We start from the raw sequence: 16401 nt of genomic DNA on the forward strand, positions 1-16401 counted from the left end.
CAGACATTACATTCTTTTAAAAAAAACTGATAACAGTTCTCTGCCGGGCAAAGTCTAAGTCAGAGACTCTTTCGCAATTTTGACGAAAAGAATATACAATCACACAGCAAATTTGTTTTATCACGTTAGTAAAATAACTCTTAATTACTATAAAATACGCATTGCATAGTAATTGTAGGTATTAAAAAAATAATGGTGTTCTTAATTTTTAGGTTTTATTGCTACAAAGACTCCGTTTTCTTCGTTATTCAAACTATAAATCTATATGAGAATATTATTATATTTTATACTCACTTTTTACTGCATACACACATTCGATTCACATATGCACAGCACTGATGTACAGGGACTGAAGACGCGTATTAATAAGATATGTAGGCTATTGGTATATGTCAGTAGTATATAATAGGGCATACTGCGGCAGGAAGCAGGATGTGGATTGTGCGGATTGTGATTGTCTGTCCGCCATCTTGGATTGTGATGTCACGGCTGCCATCTTGGACGAGCGTAACGGGACACAGCGTAACGGGACACAGCGTAACGGGACACAGCGTAACGGGACACAGCGTAACGTGACACAGCGTAACGGGATATAACGTAACGGGACAAGTAGATCACGGCGGCCATATTTGATCCGCCATTTTGGATGATGTCATTTTGTTTTCTAGAAAATTCCGACATTGTGTTGTCCGCCATTTTGAATGATGACGTCACCGTTGCAATTATCGTTATGGTCGCCATCTTTAAATTTAGATGCCATCTTGAAAATCCGCAATTTTTATGTTAGCAAATCGGGAAAATTTTTAAAAATCATAAAAAAAAATATTTAATCGAATTAAATAATAAAAATCTTAAAAACCACTGTTGCAGTTATCGTTACGGTCACCATCTTGGATTATATAAATTTTGCATATTTCGTTACACCCGCCATCTTGGTTGAGTACCATGTCATTCTTACACTTTATGTTACGACCGCCATATTGGATGATGACGTCTCCGTTGCAATTATCGTTATGGTCGCCATCTTGAAATTTAGACGCCATCTTGGAAATCCATAATTTTTATGTTAGACAATCGGGAAAAATTCCAAAATTCATCAAAAAATTAACTTAATAGAATTCTGATTGATTATATCGATTCCCGTCCTTGGTTCGAAACCGGTGAGGCCAAAAAAAAACATCTGATCCTTCCTCCACAGAAGCCACCTACAAACTGACCTACCACCACCAATAACAAGGTATTTACCATCACCTGGTATGACGTCATGTCAGCCATCTTGTCTTCGTACGCAGAAGACCGCCATCTTGTTGTAGTCTGCTAGAGTGTGCTGGCGTCATGTTAGTATAATTATCTGGTTACCATACCTTTACCTCGACTGTTGGCATTAAACTTTGACCTTGACATTGAACTTTGACCTTAACCTTGAACTTTGACCTTGACCTTGAACTTTAACCTTGAACTTTGACCTTGACCTTGAACTTTGACCTTGACCTTGAACTTTGACCTTGAACTTTGACCTTGACCTTGAACTTTGACCATGGCCTTGAAATTTGACTATGACCTTGATCTTTGACCTTGACCTTGAACTTTGACCTTGAACTTGAACTTTGACCATGGCCTTGAAATTTGACCATGACCTTGATCTTTGACTTTGACCTTGACGTCATCATGGATCCGTCATTGTATGTTCAGTACATGCTACCAGGAGCTACCACATGCTAGCGGTCATTGCCACCATCATGTTTTCGTCTGCTGGAGGACAACATCTTGTGTGTGTACTTATCTTTCCATCATGATAGTTTTATTATAACCTGCTACAGTGCAATAATAATTTATTATTACTGAGGTGCCCGCCATCTTGAAATTTGGTCGCCATCTTGAAATCTAGTAATTATTTAGCTAGAAATGCGGGGAAAAATTTCAAAATTCATTTAAAAATTAACTCATTAATTTACATATTGATTCACTGGATTCCCGTCCACGGATCGATTCCCGACCAGTGAAAGTTTTAACTAATTATTAAATAAATTTTATATTCTGTTTTCCATTACCTTTCGTGGTGTTTATTAATCATTCACTCTACGAAAAACAACTCAAGTCAATATACCTGACCAACGAATTAATACAGTGCCGATTAGCCTATTATGAAAGTCTAATTTTTCAATAATCTAAATAACCTATAAACCGTTCATGTACAAAGCCACACATATAGATCAATTGCCTTCAGTCCATGAGACCGAGTCATGTCATTATCAGACGTATAGTCTAGTCATTTCAGGACCTCATGTCCTTCGTCCTTAGCTAATTATATTCAATTAATCCATCGTGACATTTTTATACATTCTAAAGGACCAAGTAACCTTGAAAAATATTTTAGTAACACCAAGAGGTTTTAAACTAGTAAATATTCAATCACTACATTTTGTACTACGCGCAATAAACAAAAAGGAAGCACCGACAAAGAAAAGGCAGCACCATCAACAAAAAGGAAGCACCATCATTGAAAATGCAGCAAATTTGGAAGCACCGACAACGAAAAGACAGCACCGCCAACGAAAAGGAAGCACATTTGGAAGCACCGTCAACGAAAAGGCAGCACATTAGGAAGCACCGACAAAGAAAAGGCAGCACCACCAACGAAAAGGAAGCACATTTGGAAGCACCGACAAAGAAAAGGCAGCACCGCCAACGAAAAAGAAGCACATTTGGAAGCACCGACAACGAAAAGGCAGCACCGCCAACGAAAAGGAAGCACATTTGAAAGCACCGTCAACGAAAAGGCAGCACATTAGGAAGCACCGACCAAGAAAAGGCGGTGCCACCAACGAAAAGAAAGCACATTTGGAAGCACCGACAAAGAAATGCAGCACCGCCAACGAAAAGGAAGCATATTTGGAAGCACCGACAACGAAAAGGCAGCACCGACATTGAAAAGGAAGCACATTTGGAAGCACCGTCAACGAAAAGGAAGCACCGACAACGAAAAGGCAGCACCGGCATCGAAAAGGAAGCACATTTGGAAGCACCGACAACGAAAAGGCAGCACCGCCATCGAAAAGGAAGCACATTTGGAAGCACCGACAACGAAAAGGCAGCGCATTTGAAAGCACCGACAACGAAAAGGCAGCACCGGCATCGAAAAGGAAGCACATTTGGAAGCACCGACAACGAAAAGGCAGCACCGCCAACGAAAAGGTAGCACATTTTGGAAGCACCATCATCGAAAAGTCAGCACCGCCAAAGAAAAGGCAGCTCATTTGGAAGCACCGACAACGAAAAGGAAGCACCAACAACGAAAAGGCCGCACCATCAACGAAAAGGAAGCACATTTGGAAGCACAAGTTACGAGAACTTAGTCTTAGTTAGAAATCTGAATACAAGAAAAATAAAACTTTAAATTTTTATAGTTGTAATTATTTATTTATTTACATTATACAAATACAAGTAATACAAACCATTATTGTATATAGCCAGCTTTCCTCAGTTCTTTGAATATGAATGATATTTCTTTGATGCACGAATAGTTTCCTGCACAAAGCGAGTCATGTAGAAGTCTTAGCCGATCAACCAATATGTTTGGACCGTTCCATGAAGTGTAATCAGTCTCTTCTACCACCATCTTTCTTGTTTGATTATTATAAATATTATTTTCTCTGGTGTCTTCCGTTTTAACACCATCCTCAGGGTAACTTTCATTATCGAGACAATGATCATCACAAGCTTGACCCGATTTATTTAATATATCACGATGTTTCCATCGTTTCGGTCTCAGGACACCACCACAGTCTTCGATCTTGCCTGCTTTAGTTGCTTCATAACAGTCTATACCTTTGTCAACAACCGCAGAGTCGCTGTAGCAATCACCGTAGAAGGCATCATCTTCACCCAAATTACCGTAAGAATTCGATGTCGATGATGTCGAAGCGTCTTCATTGTCTTCATGCTTCCTTTTTAGGAGTCCATCATTTTTACAAAGTAGGAAAGATCTGCTTGAATTCGGCTGGAATGAATTCTCACTTTTCACGTTAAAGATTCTTCCATTGTCTTCATTCTTCCATAAATCATAATCGTCCTTCAATTCAAGTTCTTTGTCGAGATCGGAAGAGCCGCGATCATAATCTCTCCCAAGACAAGGAAAATTATTGTCGTAATGCAGATCACTCTTCCTTAGTCTAGTAGAGCCATCGTTGTCCTCTATCTTGTACACAGGCTTGGCGTTAGAAGTTCTGTCATGTCTTTTTAAGCTTTCTCTCCGCGTAAACGACTTGCTACATCGAACACAACTTATCATATTACGTAGTAGATTTTTATCACAGTCATTCTTATCGTGTTGTCTTCTATTCTTTCTCAAGATAAATTCTTTGCTGCAAAACTTACACCTGTGTCCTTTCGATACATCAACAGTCACCGAATCAGGATTCATATTAGTTACTGAGACTATTGTCAGATGAAAACTGAATTAATTAGATTAAATACATTACTTAAATATAATTGTTAATATTTCATCTGCAAGAATTAAGTTACCTCATACAAAAGAAATTGTTACATGTGGTCTGGATTATTAGCATGAGATGTTGCCACGTGTTGTGTTGAGTCATAATTTATTTAGTTGTTTTATGTGGTATGCGGGAAGCTCACTATCGATCGCAAAACAAGGATGGCTTCGCTATACATCAAGAAGAAGGAAGTTCGTCTTACATGTTAGTGCTCCACGGATGTCTCATGACATATTATTTGACTGAGTAATGGTTGCTTAATTTTTATTTCCACCTGGTAAAAAAAAAAATTGCAAGTGCTGATTTAGTAACAGATATTCTCGAATTAAATGTAACTCTAAATAACACGTCATGACTCATTAGATAAAAAATCCGCCATGCAGAGAGCGGTTTCTCATGATAGACAGAAGCACTCGAAGAAACCACAGGAATAATCAGGAGTACACGGAGAAATCCATCATAATATTGACAAAAATATTAGGGAGCACACGGAGAAAACCATCTCACGTTTCTTTGTTATCATATAAATACAGAAAAAATATTTAATAATAAAATAAATTAATAGAAAAAATTAAATTGAAAAAATTTAAATTGAAAGCAGGAATAATCAGGAGCACACGGAGAAAACCATCATAATATTGAAATGGATAATCATATGCACTCGGAGAAAACCACCACACGTTTTCTTTGATATCATGAAAAAACAGGGAAAAAAATATTTAATAAAAAAAATATTAAAAAATTTAAAATGAAAAAAATTACAAAAATACATAAATAGATTCTGCTAGCTTGTAAACTTCTCATTGTGCAACAAAGGTAGAGTTCTAGTACAAGCCAGAATTTTATGTATTTTTGTAATTTTTTTCATTTTAAATTTTTTTATATTTTTTTTTATTAAATATTTTTTTCCCTGTAATTTTATATCAAAGAAAACGTGTGGTGGTTTTCTCCGAGTGCATCTGATTATCCATGTCAATATTATGATGGTTTTCTCCGTGTATTCCTGATTATTCCTGCTTTCAATTTAAATTTTTTCAATTTAATTTTTTCTATTAATTTATTTTATTATTAAATATTTTTTCTGTATTTATATGATAACAAAGAAACGTGAGATGGTTTTCTTCGTGTGCTACCTATTATTTTTGTCAATATTATGATGGATTTCTCCGTGTACTCCTGATTATTCCTGTGGTTTCTTCGAGTGCTTCTGTCTATTATGAGAAACCGCTCTCTGCATGACGGATTTTTTATCTAATGAGTCATGACGTGTTATTTAGAGTTACATTTAATTCGAGAATATCTGTTACTAAATCAGCACTTGCAATTTTTTTTTACCAGGTGAAAATAAAAATTAAGCAACCATTACTCAGTCAAATAATATGTCATGAGACATCCGTGGAGCACTTACATGTAAGACGAACTTCCTTCTCCTTGAAGTCTAGCGAAGCCATCCTTGTTTTGCGATCGACAGTGAGCTTCCCGCATACCACATAAAACAACTAAATAAATTATGACTCAACACAACACGTGGCGACATCTCATGCTAATAATCGAGACCACATGTAACAAATTCTTTTGTATGAGGTAACTTTATTCTTGCAGATGAAATATTAAAAATTATATTTAAGTAATGTATTTAATTTAATTAATTCAGTTTGCATCTGACAATAGTCTCAGTAACTAACATGAATCCTGATTCGGTGACTGTTGATGTATCGAAAGGACACAGGTGTAAGTTTTGCAGCAAAGAATTTATCTTGAGAAAGAATAGAAGACAACACGATAAGAATGACTGTGATAAAAATCTACTACGTAATATGATAAGTTGTGTTCGATGTAGCAAGTCGTTTACGCGGAGAGAAAGCTTAAAAAGACATGACAGAACTTCTAACGCCAAGCCTGTGTACAAGATAGAGGACAACGATGGCTCTACTAGACTAAGGAAGAGTGATCTGCATTACGACAATAATTTTCCTTGTCTTGGGAGAGATTATGATCGCGGCTCTTCCGATATCGACAAAGAACTTAAATTGAAGGACGATTATGATTTATGGAAGAATGAAGACAATGGAAGAATCTTTAACGTGAAAAGTGAGAATTCATTCCAGCCGAATTCAAGCAGATCTTTCCTACTTTGTAAAAATGATGGACTCCTAAAAAGGAAGCATGAAGACAATGAAGACGCTTCGACATCATCGACATCGAATTCTTACGGTAATTTGGGTGAAGATGATGCCTTCTACGGTGATTGCTACAGCGACTCTGCGGTTGTTGACAAAGGTATAGACTGTTATGAAGCAACTAAAGCAGGCAAGATCGAAGACTGTGGTGATGTCCTGAGACCGAAACGATGGAAACATCGTGATATATTAAATAAATCGGGTCAAGCTTGTGATGATCATTGTCTCGATAATGAAAGTTACCCTGAGGATGGTGTTAAAACGGAAGACACCAGAGAAAATAATATTTATAATAATCAAACAAGTAAGATGGTGGTAGAAGAGACTGATTACACTTCATGGAACGATCCAAACATATTGGTTGATCGGCTAAGACTTCTACATGACTCGCTTTGTGCAGGAAACTATTCGTGCATCAAAGAAATATCATTCATACTCAAAGAACTGAGGAAAGCTGGCTACATACAATAATGGTTTGTTTAACTTGTATTTGTATAATGTAAAGAAATAAATAATTGCAATTATAAAAATTTAATGTTTTATTTTTCTTGTATTCAGATTTCTAACTAAGACTAAGTTCTCGTAACTTGTGCTTCCAAATGTGCTTCCTTTTCGTTGATGGTGCGGCCTTTTCGTTGTTGGTGCTTCCTTTTCGTTGTCGGTGCTTCCAAATGAGCTGCCTTTTCTTTGGCGGTGCTGACTTTTCGATGACGGTGCTTCCAAAATGTGCTACCTTTTCGTTGGCGGTGCTGCCTTTTCGTTGTCGGTGCTTCCAAATGTGCTTCCTTTTCGATGCCGGTGCTGCCTTTTCGTTGTCGGTGCTTTCAAATGCGCTGCCTTTTCGTTGTCGGTGCTTCCAAATGTGCTTCCTTTTCGATGGCGGTGCTGCCTTTTCGTAGTCGGTGTTTCCAAATGTGCTTCCTTTTCGATGCCGGTGCTGCCTTTTCGTTGTCGGTGCTTCCAAATGTGCTTCCTTTTCGATGTCGGTGCTGCCTTTTCGTTGTCGGTGCTTCCAAATGTGCTTCCTTTTCGTTGGCGGTGCTGCCTTTTCTTTGTCGGTGCTTCCAAATGTGCTTCCTTTTCGTTGGTGGCGCCGCCTTTTCTTTGTCGGTGCTTCCTAATGTGCTGCCTTTTCGTTGACGGTGCTTTCAAATGTGCTTCCTTTTCGTTGGCGGTGCTGCCTTTTCGTTGTTGGTGCTTCCAAATGTGCTTCCTTTTCGTTGGCGGTGCTGCCTTTTTTTTGTCGGTGCTTCCAAATGTGCTTCCTTTTCGTTGGTGGTGCTGCCTTTTCTTTGTCGGTGCTTCCTAATGTGCTGCCTTTTCGTTGACGGTGCTTCCAAATGTGCTTCCTTTTCGTTGGCGGTGCTGTCTTTTCGTTGTCGGTGCTTCCAAATTTGCTGCCTTTTCGATGATGGTGCTTCATTTTCGTTGATGGTGCAGCCTTTTCTTTGTCGGTGCTTCCTTTTTGTTTATTGCGCGTAGTACAAAATGTTGTGATTGAATATTTACTAGTTTAAAACCTCTTGGTGTTACTAAAATATTTTTCAAGGTTACTTGGTCCTTTAGAATGTATAAAAATGTCACGATGGATTAATTGAATATAATTAGCTAAGGACGAAGGACATGAGGTCCTGAAATGACTAGACTATACGTCTGATAATGACATGACTCGGTCTCATGGACTGAAGGCAATTGATCTATATGTGTGGCTTTGTACATGAACGGCTTATAGGTTATTCAGATTATTGAAAAATTAGACTTTCATAATAGGCTAATCGGCACTGTATTAATTTGTTGGTCAGGTATAATGACTTGAGTTGTTTTTCGTAGAGTGAATGATTAATAAACATTACGAAAGGTAATGGAAAACAGAATATAAATTTATTTAATAATTAGTTAAAACTTTCACTGGTCGGGAATCGATCCGTGGACGGGAATCCAGTGAATCAATATGTAAATTAATGAGTTAATTTTTAAATGAATTTTGAAATTTTTCCCCGCATTTCTAGCTAAATAATTACTAGATTTCAAGATGGCGACCAAATTTCAAGATGGCGGGCACCTCAGTAATAATAAATTATTATTGCACTGTAGCAGGTTATAATAAAACTATCATGATGGAAAGATAAGTACACACACAAGATGTTGTCCTCCAGCAGACGAAAACATGATGGTGGCAATGACCGCTAGCATGTGGTAGCTCCTGGTAGCATCTACTGAACATACAATGACGGATCCATGATGACGTCAAGGTCAAAGTCAAAGATCAAGGTCATGGTCAAATTTCAAGGCCATGGTCAAAGTTCAAGTTCAAGGTCAAAGTTCAAGGTCGAGGTCAAAGATCAAGGTCATAGTCAAAATTCAAGGCCATGGTCAAAGTTCAAGTTCAAGGTCAAAGTTCAAGGTCAAGGTGAAAGTTCAAGTTCAAGGTCAAAGTTCAAGGTCAAGGTCAAAGTTCATGGTCAAGGTCAAAGTTCAAGGTTAAAGTTCAAGGTTAAAGTGAAAGGTCAAGGTCAAAGTTCAAGGTTAAGGTCAAAGTTCAAGGTCAAGGTCAAAGTTTAATGCCAACAGTCGAGGTAAAGGTATGGTGACCAGATAATTATACTAACATGACGCCAGCACACTCTAGCAGACTACAACAAGATGGCGGTCTTCTGCGTACGAAGACAAGATGGCTGACATGATGTCATACCAGCTGATGGTAAATACCTTGTTATTGGTGGTGGTAGGTCAGTCTGTAGGTGGCTTCTGTGGAGGAAGTATCTGATGTTTTTTTTTGCCCTCACCGGTTTCGAACCAAGGACTGGAATCGATATAATCAATCAGAATTCTATTAAGTTAATTTCTTTGATGAATTTTGAAATTTTTCCCGATTTTCTAACATAAAAATTACGGATTTCCAAGATGGCGTCTAAATTTCAAGATGGCGACCATAATGATAATTGCAACGGAGACGTCATCATCCAATATGGCGGTCGTAACATAAAGTGTAAGAATGACATGGTACTCAACCAAGATGGCGGGTGTAACGAAATATGTAAAATTTATATAATCCAAGATGGCGACCGTAACGATAACTGCAACAGTGGTTTTTAAGATTTTTATTATTTAATTCGATTAAATATTTTTTTTATGATTTTTAAAAATTTTCCCGATTTTCTAACATAAAAATTGTGAATTTTCAAGATGGCGTCTAAATTTAAAGATGGCTACCATAACGATGATTGCAACGGTGACGTCATCATTCAAAATGGCGGACAACACTATGTTGTAATTTTCTAGAAAACAAAATGACATCATCCAAAATGGCGGATCAAATATGGCCGCCGTGATCTACTTGTCCCGTTACGTTATATCCCGTTACGCTGTGTCCCGTTACGCTTTGTCCCGTTACGCAGTGTCCCGTTACGCTCGTCCAAGATGGCCGCCGTGACATCACAATCCAAGATGGCGGACAGACAATCACAATCCGCACAATCCACATCCTGCATCCTGCCGCAGTATGCCCTATTATATACTACTTATGTCGTGTGCATTACTTGTCGAACTGTGTTATGTGTACTGGCTGCGCGCGCACCTCAGAGTATATATATATATATATATATATATATATATATATATATATATATATATACACACACACATATACATTCACAGCTGACGTTTGGTGACCATGTCGATGATGACTTACATGAATGTACTCCCTATACAAACCTTCCTGGTCACTTTAAAAAAAAAACTTTAGAAATATTACTCAAGTGTAAGCGCGTAATATCTAAAATGTTGGCAATAATTTTTATTGAGGCAGCTAGAACTTTGGTCAGAGCCTATCGGCCGACCAGAAATAAAAGTGGTAACAAACCACATAACTTAAAATATTTAAAATTGATACAAAAGCACCTTAAACTATTCTGTAACCAAAAAATTAACACACAAAAAAGATTGTTTTTAAACAAAATTCGGGCAAATAATGAGGCAGAAACGCCATACTTTGTGGTGGTGGGTCAAACTGGTATAATGAAAACTTTTGTGAAAACAGCAGACTAATACCTCAAACGATCATTGTTCTAACAATTGATGATCCTGAACATTACAATAAACTTGAACATGGCCTTATTGGTTAAAAAATAAATGACATAGAGTGTTGGTTATTCAGACCATTTCGCTCTACTATAATGGACACATGTCCTAACATATTTTCTATCCTGTTTTTTCACTTGAGTGAAAAGAGCTGCCAAAATGAAAATTTCCATTGAATTCCAGTGATTTGGACTATAAGACTGAACTAAAAATGAATGTGCTTTATTTCCAGAGAGTACAGCCCTTGCATCCAGGCGCTGCAAGTGGAAAGAGACATGAAGACCGCCTTCTCACAGAAGAACCCCTTCTCGGAGGACTTCTGGGACTCCATGAAGATCTACCTGCACCAGAAGCTCGGCGCGGAGCTGGAGAGACTGCACATGGCCTTCCCGTACGACCACAACAACGTGCTCTTCCGCTGGCTCATGTGGATGCTCGACGAAGAGCACGTGGACATCTACGACTTCCGCATGTCCTCCAGCGAGTACACCCCCAACTGGGGGTCCCTCAACTCCAGCTGGCTCCAGATAATGCCCTTGCTCACCCGCCTTGACCTCAGCAACAATGGCATATCCGAGATACAACCTGGTACGTACAATACAATAACACAATGGCATGTTTCATCTTCCTGTGATTTGAGCATGTCCTCCAGCGAGTACACCCCTAACTGGGAGTCCCTCAACTCCAGCTGGCTCCAGATAATGCCCTTGCTCACCCGCCTTGACCTCAGCAACAATGGCATATCCGAGATACAACCTGGTACGTACAATACAATAACACAATGGCATGTTTCATCTTCCTGTGATATGAGCATGTCCTCCAGCGAGTACACCCCCAACTGGGGGTCCCTCAACTCCAGCTGGCTCCAGATAATGCCCTTGCTCACCCGCCTTGACCTCAGCAACAATGGCATATCCGAGATACAACCTGGTACGTACAATACAATAACACAATGGCATGTTTCATCTTCCTGTGATTTGAGCATGTCCTCCAGTGAGTACACCCCCAACTGGGGGTCCCTCAACTCCAGCTGGCTCCAGATAATGCCCTTGCTCACCCGCCTTGACCTCAGCAACAATGGCATATCCGAGATACAACCTGGTACGTACAATACAATAACACAATGGCATGTTTCATCTTCCTGTGATTTGAGCATGTCCTCCAGTGAGTACACCCCCAACTGGGGGTCCCTCAACTCCAGCTGGCTCCAGATAATGCCCTTGCTCACCCGCCTTGACCTCAGCAACAATGCCATATCCGAGATACAACCTGGTACGTACATCATTATAGCATGATGGCATATGTATTATCTTCCAATGAGTTAAGCATTTTCTCCAGTGAGTACTCCCACAACTTGGGGGTCACTCAATTTCAGTTAGGTCCAGAATGGACGTTATCAGTAATGGCTTATTTGAAATTAAGTTTGGTTCGTACAGTAACGTAAATTAAATTTATTTTGAAGTCGTTGGCGTGATGAAGCACGGTTATTAGTTTGGCCCACTTTAAAGAGCCAGTGATTAACAGAGTGTGGGAATTCAGCAGAAAGAATCCGATTTTTTATTTAAAAATCCGTTAAGGATCTAAATTTGTGATATACTTTTCAAATTCATCCACAGACTACCTACTCTTTCAGTGGTAATATACCTACCATTATAGGTGTGATATAAAAGGTTATATCCAAATTGTTCTAAAAATAAGAAAAGCAAAAAGATAGTTTATATTAATGAACTTTGAAATTTATTTACTTTTATATTTATAAACATTTGTACGACTTAATGTTTTATCGTTGTTGTCTGTTGGCAGTTCTGCTACGAAGTACCTACCAACCAAAAATGAGAAAAATAATCCGTATTCATCATGGTAGCAGTATATACACGTGAATAAACCGTAACAAAAAGAAGCTAGTTTGTGGTATGTGTAAGGCTTGTTATGGGTGGTCATTTTTTTTAAATGAGAAAATAATGAAGGGGAATAAGGTGATAGTATACAATTGGGGGACAGGCTTCAGGCTGTGGAGAGAGATGCCGTGGATTGGGACGTCACGGCGGTAATCTTTGGTGTCAAATTTCCTCAAAATTTCTCGAAAATGATGCAAAATTCCTAGAAATTCCTAGAGCATTTTACTATAAGAGCGGGTATATGTTCCAGGTAAACATATAAAAGAACCTATTTTAAAGGTTTATACATATAACATTAATTCTACTCCACTACATGTACAAAGTATACACTACATCGTTCTCAAATAATTAAATTCCACATGATTTTGAAATAAGTCCTTTGTACTTCTTTTAAGGTAGACTTTTCGTGACACTTTATTATATCCTCTGTCACACTTGTACTACAGCGGGGTTAAAAGTAGTGGTTGGCAAAAAGTAGTATTCATGATGCATGCAGTTGCTACTATGTACGAAAGTCTTATAGTGGTAGATGCGTCAGTATCTAAGTGTAGATGATGACACACGATAACGCCGGTAGTTGGTGATATCAGCTGTTATTGCCGGTACTGTAGACAAAGATGTTTCCTCAGCTACAAACACCGCACTCATTTAACTATCTTCCGTTGGCCAAGCTGTATTCGGTAATATCGGCGCAGCTACTACCGGAATCTCGGTACGTGTGCCAGAAAAGCTGTGGATGCTAGGTACGGTAGTACGGATGTCATCAGGGTCTTCGTCGTTGATACCAATGCAGCCGTGAAGACAGATGACGGAATAACTATGCAGAAAACTCCAAGTTTGCTCTTTCTAGTGCGCTAACTAGCGCCACAACCCAGCAATATAGTCTACTTAACAATTGTCGATGAACAATGAGTGGTCGCTCAGTCTGCCAGTTTTCTTCTCAAACTCTACCTTTCTTTCGTGCATGCTTGTGCTCAGAGTTAGTTCCAAGCCTGCGTATCTCTAGCGCGGCATCAATCCTGCAGCTATGACATCAGCGAAAACCACGGACCCTGAGGCTGTTGTGAGCGGCGACCGCTGATAACCACCACCACATGTGGCATCCTTCCGTTGCCTTGTTCCCCCCTCTTTGACAAGGAAGGCGTCGCAGCAAATCCTAACTCACGTGGGCAAAAATAGAATATGTTGAATTCGTGGGCAAATTTTCCTGGCCAGACGGCACACAAGGCACATATTGCTTGAAGCATTAGTTTAAGTGTAAGGGTTTCTGTTCATATCCCTGGTAATACGCGAGTGTAAATTTGATTAAATTTTTATGAATTTTAAAATTTTTTCCGGTTTTCTAGCATAAAAATTACGTATTTTTAATATGGCATTCATAACGAAAAGTGTAACGATCCGGAATCCAAGATGGTGTCCGTAACGAAACATGCAACGATTATGTCATACACGACATAGAGGGTGGGCGTAACGAAATGTGCAACATTTCTAGAATCCCAGATGGCGATCATAACGAATTGTGCAACAGTTTTTTTTTAATATTTTTAATTAAAATTTTACGAATGAAGTATTTTACGAATTCTACCATTTTTTCCATTGAAATATGATAATTACGGAAATTCAAGTTGGCGGCCGTAACAAAAATTTGCAACAGTTACATCATAATCCTTGATGTCGACAGAAGCTTATCGGAGGCTGTAGGTATGGATTCTTTAGCCTAAATATGGACATTTCCAGCCATTGGCATTTTTAAGGACAAAATGTGAAACTTTCCTTCAAAACAGAAATTTTTCCCGCGAAATCAAAATTTTTTTTTAAGGAATTTTGAGTCATTTTTGAGTCCAATATGGCCTCCATGATGCCAAAATCCAAAATGGCGGTTCGGCTCCACGACTCTACAGCCAGAAGCCTGGCGCAGGATGCCCATTTACCTACTACTTTGAGTGTTTTGAGCTGTGGAGAATTTTGTAGCAATTTGAGCACTTGGAGCAAATAGAGCACTTGAAGCCTTTATGAAGATTTTATTTTTTTTTATTTTTTTGTGGTGATATCTCTTTTGGGGCATATGATCTGTTTTTTTTTGTTTTACTTTTTGTTAGATCACACGCATTAAAAATATTTTTCTGGGAGAAAAATTTTATATTTGTATGCTATTTTTTTTCTACTCTCGTTCCGTTTTACATACTTTGAAGCCATCGCAAACAAGTACTTTTCATGTTATCTTTAAAAGATTTGTGCAATGGGAGTGCATGACTTGATGTAAGTTTTTGGACATACGCCATTGCTAAGAACTTTTTCTGTTGAAGAAAAACTAATAAATAAAATAAATAAATAAAAATAAAAATAAAAATACTCAAAAAAAGATACAAAAAACACACAAAATTAAGCAAACAATTGCTGTTGTCAACAAGGATATGAACACCACAAAATATTCCGAAACAGGAATATGGTCAGCAAACAAAGAAAAAACAAAGAAAAATGTACTAAGAGAACGAAAAAATCCCCACAAATGATGACAACACAAAAATATTGAAACCCAAAATAATTCAGCACAACAGTTGAAGCGAGACAAAAAACATGACAAAACGAAAAAACAAACAAATACAATAGTTTTACCTAAACAGAAACAAGCGACGTTTCGGGAACTGCTATCTGCTCCCGTCCTCAGGCAGAGACGCACATGGTACGGAAACACAGGAAACACAGGTGCGAGTCGCACCTGTGTTTCCGTACCATGTGCGTCTCTGTCTGAGGACGGGAGCAGATAGCAGTTCCCGAAACGTCGCTTGTTTCTGTTTAGGTAAAACTATTGTATTTGTTTGTTTTTTCGTTTTGTCATGTTTTTTGTCTCGCTTCAACTGTTGTGCTGAATTATTTTGGGTTTCAATATTTTTGTGTTGTCATCATTTGTGGGGATTTTTTCGTTCTCTTAGTACATTTTTCTTTGTTTTTTCTTTGTTTGCTGACCATATTCCTGTTTCGGAATATTTTGTGGTGTTCATATCCTTGTTGACAACAGCAATTGTTTGCTTAATTTTGTGTGTTTTTTGTATCTTTTTTTGAGTATTTTTATTTTTATTTTTATTTATTTATTTTATTTATTAGTTTTTCTTCAACAGAAAAAGTTCTTAGCAATGGCGTATGTCCAAAAACTTACATCAAGTCAAGTACTTTTCATGTATCAAGTTATGTTTTCAACGAAATTTTGACGTGACAACGTCTAATAAATCGATGAACGCCGGCTGCACGCACGAAAAAGGATGATTCATTGTCCTGTTACGCTCATTCTCCCGTTGCGCTTTGTACCGTTACGCTCATTGTACGCTTGCGCCGCATCTATCTCTCTTCCACTCGATTGGAACAACCATCCATCGAGGCACATTAAACTTGAAACACTCCCATTCGTTTCCTACTTTTCCTATCATCGTCCTATCCTTAACAGAATAACACAGATTGGAAGAAGTTAAATAGCAAACATGTATAAAAGTTATAGTTAAAATAATCTGTTCGTTAAATTAATAACATATTTGAAATAATGAGTGCAAATAAAAGTAAATTTATCAATTAAATTGTGGATTACATTTCACTCCTTTGTATCCATACAAAATAGTGATAATTCAATAAAAATGATTCAATTTTATTCATAAAAGTATGCAAACATTTCATCAATGTTTTGTTATGACGTTGTCACGTTAAACTTTCGTCCGTAAAACCGACTTTACAGACAAGAAATTTTTTTACTTTAAG

At 38.1% G+C, this 16401-nt stretch overlaps 1 protein-coding gene across 1 annotated transcript in view; it reads left to right on the forward strand.

Moving 5' to 3' along the window:
- The window catches only part of LOC134539275 (uncharacterized), a 133757-nt gene that overhangs the window by 102377 nt on the left and 14979 nt on the right, over positions 1 to 16401 (forward strand). Inside the window, exon 6 of the mRNA XM_063381098.1 lies at positions 10989 to 11857. Within this exon, the coding sequence (XP_063237168.1) occupies positions 10989 to 11857 (869 nt within the window). The remainder of the gene's footprint in view (positions 1 to 10988; positions 11858 to 16401) is intronic.

The sequence above is a fragment of the Bacillus rossius genome, chromosome 15 (genome assembly GCF_032445375.1).
Source record: "Bacillus rossius redtenbacheri isolate Brsri chromosome 15, Brsri_v3, whole genome shotgun sequence".
In the NCBI taxonomy this organism is placed as follows: Eukaryota; Metazoa; Arthropoda; class Insecta; order Phasmatodea; family Bacillidae; genus Bacillus; species Bacillus rossius.